Raw genomic sequence first — 11,084 nt, 5'->3', positions numbered from 1 at the left:
TTGCACAACGAAACAAATGTAAATATGCAAGTGAAACACTTTAGAAATAACATAGAATCCTTTTCACAGCCTCCCCTTCCCCCACCCCGGAAGCATTGCTTGGGGTTGAGGGTGGGGTGTGACCACCCACAATAACTTGGCATTGTCGGTACAATCATTGTCACATGGGCAAAACTCATGTGTTTGCAAGCCGCAATGAATAATGGCCATGTCCACTGTCCTCTGATTGAGTGCACCATCATTCCAATGATGTCCAGTCCTCCCCTCCCAGCTAGGCCCGCCCTTCCCTTGCCACCAAATTCAGATTTTGATTTCTGCATGTATTTGCCTAAATTAATATTGTAAATAGATGTCAATTTGCCAGTGAAGCTTTCATAATCTACACCAACTGGCGTACCCGTCTTACAGCCCACCCCCTGCCATCCCTCTTCCTACTCCAGTGCTCATTATGAGCAACTATCCCTCCCCTCCAAAGAATTGTACAGCTTATGTATTATTGTAAGGGTTACATATTGCCTTCCGGAAAGTCCACATATTTACATACACTATGTAGGTTTCGCTATTTTTTGTCAACGTGGGAGTGGTTTGGAATATCTGGAAAGCGCGGGGGGGGGGTGTGTATGGGGTACATGTACATGGAAATGTACATGATGCTGAAATTTGTTTTAACAAAATTGCATTTATCTTATTATTTTTTAAATACAAAGAAGTGATATTGCGATTACGAGAGCAAATAACTCATATGTTTATATTAAAATACATGTACTTTAAAACAACTATCACTCTAGTGAAAACTCAAAATGGCCTCTATATTGATTGATTGAATTGAACGTGTAAATATGGTCAGATCAAGCACATATAAAGTCGGATATAGTACCGTTATGGGTGCTGCTATGCCCTCTAAAAATCGTAATTTCGTAATCAGCGTGACATTTTGAGTCTCTTCCAAACTGTCATCAGCAGTGAACATGGCCACATCTGTGGTGCATCCATTGTTACATGGCAAGCTATCTAAATGTATTGGTGCTTATTAATTACAGGGTTTTTTTTGTATTCAAGCATGGAATGTCTTGTTAATGTGTTAATTTAAAAAAATCAACTTCCCCACCGAACCACAAGTGCTTACAGATTTTAACCCTTTCTGGCAGGTATTTGGGTTTTTTTTCTGAAAGGGAGGGGTACAGCACACTGTGATCCCATGTTGATTTGCATATACTTTGACCGATTTTCCTACAACCGATTTGGCAGGAAAATATTGGTTGACAATTACTCTATAATATGACATTCTTGGTTCTATTGCCGTTACCACTGGAGCTTTTTTATATATTTTCCAAACCCTTGTCTAGATAACATTTTGGGCATAATTTCTGTATTTTTGTGTAAACATTCATCTCCTGTCAAGCAACTGTATGCATCCATTGTTGCTGCCATAGGGACTTATAATTACTGATTTTATTCCACAAATGTGTGGGTTTTCAACCCGAATTGGCAAAACTAATGTAAATATACAAAATTGTGGTGATGTTATTTAATGCTCTGCATTTCATTCATGTAACAACTATCAAAAACGTACTTCAAAACAAAGAAAATGGTACAGATTGAAAGGTGAAAATAACATGCGCTTCTCGCACCAATGGCGGCCACGTTACATACTGAGCATGTATTGTTGTTGTATTATAGCCATGAATTACAGTCATAGAATAATACTTCCGTGATAGGCTTGAAAATGGAAGTATGTTTGACTTTAGTTTATGAGCACTGATGTCTTTACAACGTTGCCATGGTAATAATAAGCACACTACAGGGGTGTATTTGGTGCCACAAAACTTCATGTTGATCAGGCAAATACAAATTTGGAGGACAATCCCACTAAAACAATACTTCAGACCCTTACTACATGTAATATAGCCAAGTCAAGTCAGAGTGAAATTCATGCAATCAAATTGATGCTGTGTTCTCTCTGAGCTTTCACTGGAGTGATCGTTGTTCTAAAGTACATGTATTTCAATATAAACAAATAAGAGTTAGTTGCTCTCTAAATAGACAGATCTTTTCCGTTTTGAAAATTATAAAATAAACGTCATTTTGTTCACCACACCTTTTACTGTAATTCCAGAGTAGCTTGCAATATAAACAAATGTGTACAGCGTACATGCATGTGTCCAAATCACCCTTCCCACCCCCCCCCCCCTGCGACATACACACCCCTTCTTCTCCTCAATTTACACTTTCCCCAAGGCCATATGCATGTATGTAATCTCAACACAATTGTACTTGTTGACTTGTTGGGGAGGGCGTGGTTCTCTTTGAGCTTTGGGAGTGGGGGTGGCAGGGGAAGGGGCTATATATCTGTGAGACGGCTGTTGGTGTAGATCGTAAAAAGTTCACTTCAAATTGATATCTGGTATTTACAATTTACTTTAGGCAAAAACATGCAGAAATCACAATCTGAATTTGGTGGCAAAGTAAGGGCGGAGCCTAGCTGGGAGGGGAAGGACTGGACATTATTTGAATAATGGTGCACTTCAATCAGAGGACAATGGATATGGCCATTATTATTCATTGCGGCTTGCAATCACATGAGTTTTGCCCTTGTGACAATGATTGTACCGGCATTGCAAAGTTATTGGTGGGTGGTCACACCCCACCATCAACCCCAAGCAATGCCCCCGGGGGTAGGGGAAAGGGAGGCTGTGAAAAGGAACTCTATGTTATTTCTAAAGTGTTCACTTGCATATTATTTATTTACATTTGTTTCGTTATGCAACATACACGTTCAAAATTCGGTGGCACATGGGGAGTGGGCGGGGCCTAGCCAGGTGTGGGGGAAGTACACTACCTACTATTCATCCAATGGTCTAAAAATGATACACAGTCTAATTCTGTTTGTGAAAATGTGCTAGATTCATGAACAATACCAATTATACAAGTTTATATACCCAAAACAAAGGAAAACACTGAAAATACACTTTGTAAGGTTTTTGTGAAATTTACAATTTTGGAGCGCTACTGCACAAAGGCTATACAATAACCCAAAATTGTCTCACCAGATATGAAAAGACCAATGTCTGCACTAACCATAGCCGAAGGGAAATTATGGCCCTGGCAAGTGCCATTTTGGAGGGATAAAAATGGGGTAAGAAATGCAATTTTGCTAGTTGTAAAAACATGCTGTATTATAGGGCCTAAAAATAATATAAAGGAGATTTTTCAGAAGTGTTTTTATTTTTTTCTTGTAAGGGTAAGGTTGATACTTTGTCGTGATATAGTTACTTTTGTGACATTACTTTGCAGTTTGGCTTGATGACCTTTGAAAATAATGCAAAAAAATGAGGGTTTTTGCAGCCTCAAAATTGCCGAAAAATTGCCAAAACACATAATGGCCCGTAACCATGGCAACGGGCAAAATATCGGATAAAAATCTCTTTTGGTTACTTGCCCCTAAAGTCCTTTCATCCCACAAAGTATAAAAAAATTCGATTTTTTGAGCGTGGACACTTATATGAAGTATTTACACGAAATGACTCTTAAATGATATACATGTACTTCTCCATAAAAAATGTACTTCTCTATAAAATGTATGCTTCCGTATAGAAATTATTTTTCTCTATAAAAATTATACCTTTCTAAAGAAATTTGGGGTCTATAGAAAAAAAAATGTTATAGAAATCTATAGAATTCTATAGAGTTAACAATTTCTATAGACTATATAAAGTCTACAGAGAATTGGCGAGCCTGTAGAATTCTATAGAACTGTATAAAACTTTTTTTTAAGAATTCTATAGAACTGTTTTGTAAGGGGTTGGTGCTCATGAAAAGCAATCCAATGGCTATACAATAATGGAACGCCCGTGCATACGTGTGCTGTTGAATACTGAGCCAGTGACATTAATTAACAAACACGCGCTAAAGCTAACGGGAAACCGGAAGTTGCACCATACAAACTAAAAATGGTTTATCCGTTCCTGTAAGTTGAACATAACCATAGGTTTTTCGGAACAACAAAGCGATTAAAGCAACTAAAATGTTCACCCTGATGTCCTTCCCAAAATAGAAATGAAAGATTTAACTACGGAAAGACTCTGATACCTGTTAGTCTGGTTGATGTCTGAAATGGCCAGTATTTTTCTTAGGTGTACTTATTTTTGGTGGTTTTTTTTTGGGGTCTTTTCATACTCCACAAAAATGCTTCGACGTGTATCTGGACTGCAGGTACGTCAGTTGAGAAAACTTTTGGATTTTGTTCAGCGCAGCGTTGACTCGCTATAAACGTTCAACCACAAAACAATCATAAAGCGGTGGTGGTAAACGTGTCCCAAATTTACCGTAACTCATATCGTTTCTGACAGGTGTTTCAGAGACGCCTGGACGGCTCGGTGAGCTTCAACCGAACCTGGCAGGAGTACGCCGATGGATTTGGGAATCTGACCGGAGAGTTCTGGCTGGGCAACCAGAAGCTGAGCAGTCTGACTCGTAACTGGGGGCGGGAGCTGGTCATCACTCTGAGGGCGTTCGCTGGGGAAGAAGCCCGTATTCGTTATGAATACTTTCACGTATTTGCATCTGAGTACACATACAAGCTTATTGTCGATGGCTTTAGTGAAGAGAGTGGAGATGCAGGTATACTACTTACATTGTCCTTCACTTTCAGACTTCTTTCACACATCATGTCTTGCACTGTTGTCTGCGATATAATTCTGGTTGAACTGCGCTTCTTTCATCCAATTACAATCAAAATGATCCCAAAACATTATTACGAATGTCTGAATCTGTAGACAATAATCTGTTCCTAGGACTGCGTCAATATCAGATGAATACTTCATCCGGCCACTTGTCTATAAACAAACAAATATAAACACGGCTGTACATGCAATGGATTATGTTACAAATCCATAACGTTCTTTAAGTTAGGGAGGTTTACGGGAAGATTTTGAAAATTTCCGGCCGATAGAAAAAGCATAAAGCAGGCTGAAAGCAGCGTTGAAATTGTTGATTAGTCTGTTTGATGCCTATGCAGCATTTCACCAGTATTGGAATCATGAACAGATGAAGCTAGATCAGGCCAAGAAAAAAGAGTCAGTCTCTGGTCAGACCGAAGTTCCTGAATTGATGCGGCGACGCGTTTTGTTTTTTTGGTGTTTTTTTATTCAAGCTTGTATTTGTACAGACAAGGTGTGTACTATTTTGGTTTTTTGTGTCCTCATTATACATTGTTGTCCTCCATAATTTGCCTTGGTGACCTTTATCATTTGCCTTGGTACAATTTTCCCATTCTTGGGGGTCCTTGGTACACACATTTGAGGAGGCGCGGCAAGAGAGGGCGCTGTTGTAGCTTCCGTGTTAATTTGGGGGGGGGGGAGGTTCACGCGCATGATTAAAATCGACGCGCGAACTGCCCAGAGAGCGAGTATTTTTTTTTGGCCTAACCATGATAAATAAAGAAAGCAGATCATGTCCAAACATTAAAATAACAAGAAAGAAATCCATTCAAATGTAATATTAATAAACAGTCCCTTCATGACAATGTTCATGCAGCATCTGTTACCCTTTCTGATTGCACCCAGGTGATTCACTCGGGAGTGGAACAATTATACGCTTCTCAACTCGAGATGAAGACCATGACAACGACGGGGAAAACTGCGCTGAGAAATTCCACGGAGGCTGGTGGTACGACGGCTGCGGTAGCGACATCAGTGACTGGTTCCTGAGCAATCTGAACGGCTTGTACTACAACAACGCAACGGTCGATGATTACATGGGAATACAGTGGGTCACCTGGAAGGGTAAACAGGTCTCTCTTAAAGGGTGTGAAATGATGACACGATCCAAATGGTAAGCGTAACCGTAATTGGTGGGATTCATATTGACAGACAAATTAACCTAAAGTATTTGTGTTTTTCTGCAAATTAAAAAAACATAATTCCAAAAATTGTTGGAGGGAGATGAGAAAAAAATTATGATATAGTTTATATAAAATATGAAATATTCAAGCATCACCAACCGGAGTTATACAAAAATGTTGATTTCAACCCCCCCCCCCCAAAAAAATATTGTTCTTATTTGCTCGTTTGGTTTAATACAATAGTTATAAAGTTTTAAGGAAGTGGCACAAACCGGATCAAAGGTGAAGGCAGCGACATCCAGACTGTCTGTCAAGTGTTTGCGTGGAAACAGACGTTGCTGACGCTAGCGTCTTTTCAGTTTCCTAAGACTTATGCGCCTATCAATTGTTTTCCCCACCCCTCCCCTGGGCTGCCCCGTCCAAGACGTGGGGATTGTCATTTTTGAAGTGACAAAATCCCCACCCCTCAGGCAAAATTTAAGTGACAATCACCGACCATGTCCCGACATACTTACGCGGGGCGCACTAGTGATAGCCTTTCTATGATTACGCCAATGTTAACAATGTAATTTGAGTGACCAAAATCCCCATCCTTGGACATACAAAAAACGTGACAAAATCTTAACATCGGACCTGGAACAGCGGGGGGGGGGGACATTTGATAGGCGCATTATGACGATTAGATGGTTTACAGCAAGTGCATACAGAATGTCCTCTTAGCTGAGCCTAAATGGAAATACATGGCTATAATACCTTGATCCATTATCAATAAAAGAAAAAAACAAATTACCACCACCATAATTAATAACGATGCTACATACATTTTTAACGCCATTTTACCGATGCAAATATTAGTGTTCATGGCAAAACATGAGCCGCTCTGTGATGATCACAGGAAATTCCTTATTGAATGGCACTATCCGTCTTCCGTAATTATAAGCAATACATATATTAGAATCCTTCCACATAGGTGTCGTTTAGAACTTAAGGGATTACAGAATCCGATGCATCTACATGGTTCCAATGGATCTGCGAGTCGCAGCCGCGAGATAAATAAGTCAAGGCCGCGAGTAACCCTTCATGAAAGCGAGGCCAGCTACCATAACAAAGAAACGCACCACCGTGAAAGAGAAACGCACCGCCGTGAAAGAGAAACACACCGCCGTGGAAGAGAAAGAGGAGCCTGACCCTAAAGGGCTTCCGTACGCTTTTTTTTCACCATGTAGCGATAAACATGTATAATTGGTATAATTTTTCTTGATTTTGTTGGGAAAAATGTTATCTTGGTGATTATTTTTAGTACATAATGTTTAAGCGCAAATCATTGGCCTTCCAATTATTTTGTAGCCGAGTTTATTTCAAAGATATACCGCAAGAACTTCAACAGTGTCTCATAAATCTTTGCCAACCTCATTGAGAAAACGGCTTTGAACAAAAAACCTATTGCGACGCCATTGCAACGGCAGTGATGTAACGTTCTTCAAGGGTATGTTTTCCCATAAAAAAAAATGCAAAGTGTGAATCTTGGATGCATTGACTACTCAAAAATACAAAACAACCAATATCAATTTGGACATGATTTTTCAACTATATCCGACTTCAGTCGTCGATTACTCAAAACAAGGTTTTGGGGGACAGTCCTTCAATTTGCCTCTGTAGTGTGTCTGATGGTTTAACAGCGTGCTTTCAATTATCATTATTCACCATACGTCAGCTTAGTGGAATCTGTCCCCTTTTTCACTTTTTTTAGATATGCATTAGTACATTTCATTCTTTTTAATATCAAGCAATTGGTCCATAACGGAGCCACCTGCAGATTGTCAAGAGATCTTGGATGCTGGCCAGAACACTAGTGGTGTGTATACCATCCAGCACGCATGCCAGAATATGCAGGTCTACTGCCACATGGAGCCGGAGTCGGGGAAAGGATACATAGTGAGTCAACAGTTCCTTATTTTATTTAAAAGCCATGCTCTATGCCACATGTCAAATGTGGTGGATGGATTGTAAATTAAGCTCTGAGAGGAATAGAACATTTAAAAATAGGTTTTCTTTGGTCATAGCAGTTCTGAGATAAGCTATGTAACCACTAAGCAATAGTGGAAGTCCGTGCCCCAGAGCCCTTACGATGCGCCCGGAAAATGGCAGATAATGCGTTGTTTGAATAATGGTCGCTTTGATGAGCGCCCCGATTTTGGAAGATGTTCCCCATCCCGACCCCACACTATTGGATTTTACGGAGGCCAAGTAGTGTCCAGTACAAAAAAAATATGTCCACATTCAGCATGGATGTACCCCCCCCCAAAAAAAAGGGGGGGGGGAATGCTCGTACGCTGCTGTATCCATGGAAGATGCATTAGCAAGTGCCCCTGTTTGGAGATGCCGCCAGTTTGAAAAACTGTTCCGCCGCCGCTAAATACCCTTGTTTGTATCTTTTCTCACAGGTTTTTCAGAGACGCCTGGACGGCTCGGTGAGCTTCGATCGAACCTGGCAGGGGTACGCCGAGGGATTCGGGGATCTGACCGGAGAGTTCTGGCTGGGCAACCAGAAGCTGCATAGTCTGACTCGTAACTGGGGGTGGGAGCTGGTCATCACTCTGAGGGCGTACGATGGGGAGGAAGCCCGTGTTCGTTATGGGAAATTCAAGATACACCCATCATCTGAGCGCAATTATGAGCTCTATGTCGGTGACTTTAATGCCGAGAGTGGAGATGCAGGTACATAATACCCTTTTGCTTTCCGTACTTTTCCTTTGGGACCTCTCTTCATGCACAGTTGTCTACGAGAAAATTCTGGCTTTACTGCGCTATTCTCATCTATTTGTAGCGGTATGTGATTTATCAGATGTCATAATCCTGGAGTCCTATCTGATTGTATTAATAAAATTGTGGATATTGGATTCATGACTGCATTGTTGTTATGTATTATAGACACTTTTTGAGAGTTTATCGTGCATGATAATATTGAAGTATTTTGATGTCGCCAGTCGCGCATGCGCGTTAATTCTCTCTCTCCCTCTCTCCCGCCCCTCCTCCCCCACCCCCTCTCTGCCCCCCCCCCCCATCTCTCTCTTTCTCTCCACGTTGTTTTTGGACTAAGGTTGAGAAAGATCAAGCTCAACATTAGCGTTATTGAGAAGTTTATCTCCTTCCAAGATCGTCGTTCGTGAATGTCACCTGTCCGCATTTGATTCAGGTTGTACCGTTGATATATAGGGTCCGCTGGTCCGTTAGCATTGTGGAATTTAAGAGTGAGAGAGGGTAACGCATGGTTTTTGATCCGGTCTGGGGAGTTTATACTGAGGATTTGGATCTAGAGATTTCTTCTAGGATTTGTAGAGAGATTTTTACAGGGAGAGTTTCCAGGATTTCAACGAAGATTGATACTGAAGTTTCTGCAGAGATATATCTCGAGATTTGAATCATCTTTAGATTTGAGATTAGGATTATTTTCAATTATTTTATATCGACTGTGCCAGGATCCAATTTGTATTAAGAAACTATTTTGAGTGATAATTTGATCATTTCTATTTCTAACTGGGATTATCAAAGAGCCTCTTGACATCGACGGATTTTTACTCAAAACTGATTAATGACCAATAAATAAATTGTGAGCTGCAATATTCGAGTTACCAGATCACATTTCTAACTGGGATTATCAAAGAGCCTCTTGACATCGACGGATTTCCACTCATAACTGAATAATTACCAATAAATAAATGTGAGCTGCAATAATCGAGTCACCGGATCACATTATTTGGAACCGACTGCCAATGAATCATTAGGGTACACACCGTACCCCAGTTTGTAATCACACGCTCACACTTCACCAGGGAGCGTACAACTAGGCGAGCCCTAACATTGTTACAGAGAAAAAGACTGACATAAAAACATTAATTTTACTGAGTGTTTGAATATGTAGGCGATAATATGTTTCTGCTCACATCCCAAATAAATGCTTCCTTCGGCTGCTTGCCCATAAACATAACACACAAATTAACATGCAATGGATTATATTTAAATTAGTAGCGTAACAAAAATTGAAAACCCACCAATCGGGTTACGAGCAGCGTTGAAAACAAACTAAAGAAAGGAGACCGTACCTAAAAAGAAATGTCATTTTGTAAGTAGTCTGGATCCCTTCCTGCAAATGTCCGTGCAGCATTCGCCATCTATTGATATACTTATACAAGGTCTGACGATCCTTCCTTTCTGATTGCACACAGATGATTCGCTCCGCCTTCAAAATCATTGGTACTTCTCAACTCCAGATAAAGACAATGACTTTGACGGGGACAACTGCGCTGAGAAATTCCACGGAGGCTGGTGGTACAATTACTGCGGTAGTGACATCAGTAACTGGTTCCAGAGCAACCTAAACGGCTTGTACTACAGCAACGCAACAGTCGATGATTACATGGGGATACAGTGGGTCACCTGGAAGGGTAAACAGGTCTCTCTAAAAGGGTGTGAAATGATGACACGACGCAAATAGTAAGCGTAACTATGATGGAAAGGATTCATATTGACAGACAACATTGAAACCAGGCGAATAGAGGGTTGCAAGCATTTGTATTTCTGCAAAAAAAATACATAATTCCGAAAAATGTTGGCGGGGGAAGGGGGTTTGCGGTATTGTAAGCAAGAAACAACTAGATTTATGTTTGTGGACAAACACAAGGCCGTTCCGGTAACTTTTTGTGACATATGTCGCATGTAAAATTTCAAGTATAAGTTCCTTCCAGAATGTTGAAATCAAGTTCGCATCTTTTACCAATTTTAAATTACAAGGCACTTCCGGTGTCAACCGGAAGAAAGGGTCACGTTATTTCGCACGTTATTTAAAAATTGAAGACCCTGGATTATTATCAATTTTCGCAAGCATCAATTTCAGGTCTCTCATGGTTGATTTTATATTGATTTTCAAAGATAACATTTAACGTGACGTCACGTGACTCATAATGATGTCATGATGACGTCATTTTATTTTTCATCTATAACACATCCCGGTCTAGGTGTATACCAACTTTAAACCCAATCGGACATGTAGTCTGTAAATATGGGCCTTCAAAATATGTTTATTTTATATGAAGTCATATGTCACGTGATGACGTCATCATTACGTCAAGTTAATTTTCATGTATAAGACATCCCGGTCCAGGGACATACCAACTTTCAACCCCATCGGACCTGTAGTTCAGGAGTATAGGCCTTCGAAATATGTTCATTTTATATGACATCA

At 40.3% G+C, this 11,084-nt stretch overlaps 1 protein-coding gene across 1 annotated transcript in view; it reads left to right on the top strand.

Moving 5' to 3' along the window:
• The window catches only part of LOC119738101, a 13,111-nt gene extending 2,583 nt beyond the window's left edge, over positions 1-10,528 (top strand). Inside the window, exons 3-7 of the mRNA XM_038212837.1 lie at positions 4,350-4,620; positions 5,565-5,832; positions 7,630-7,777; positions 8,287-8,560; positions 10,069-10,528. Coding sequence (XP_038068765.1) covers positions 4,350-4,620; positions 5,565-5,832; positions 7,630-7,777; positions 8,287-8,560; positions 10,069-10,337 — 1,230 coding nt within the window. The 3' untranslated portion in view covers positions 10,338-10,528. The remainder of the gene's footprint in view (positions 1-4,349; positions 4,621-5,564; positions 5,833-7,629; positions 7,778-8,286; positions 8,561-10,068) is intronic.
• The last annotated feature ends 556 nt before the right edge of the window (positions 10,529-11,084 follow it).

This window comes from Patiria miniata, unplaced genomic scaffold (assembly GCF_015706575.1).
Source record: "Patiria miniata isolate m_02_andy unplaced genomic scaffold, ASM1570657v1 HiC_scaffold_3, whole genome shotgun sequence".
Classification (NCBI taxonomy): Eukaryota; Metazoa; Echinodermata; class Asteroidea; order Valvatida; family Asterinidae; genus Patiria; species Patiria miniata.
This window is presented reverse-complemented; position numbering and strand designations above follow the sequence as displayed.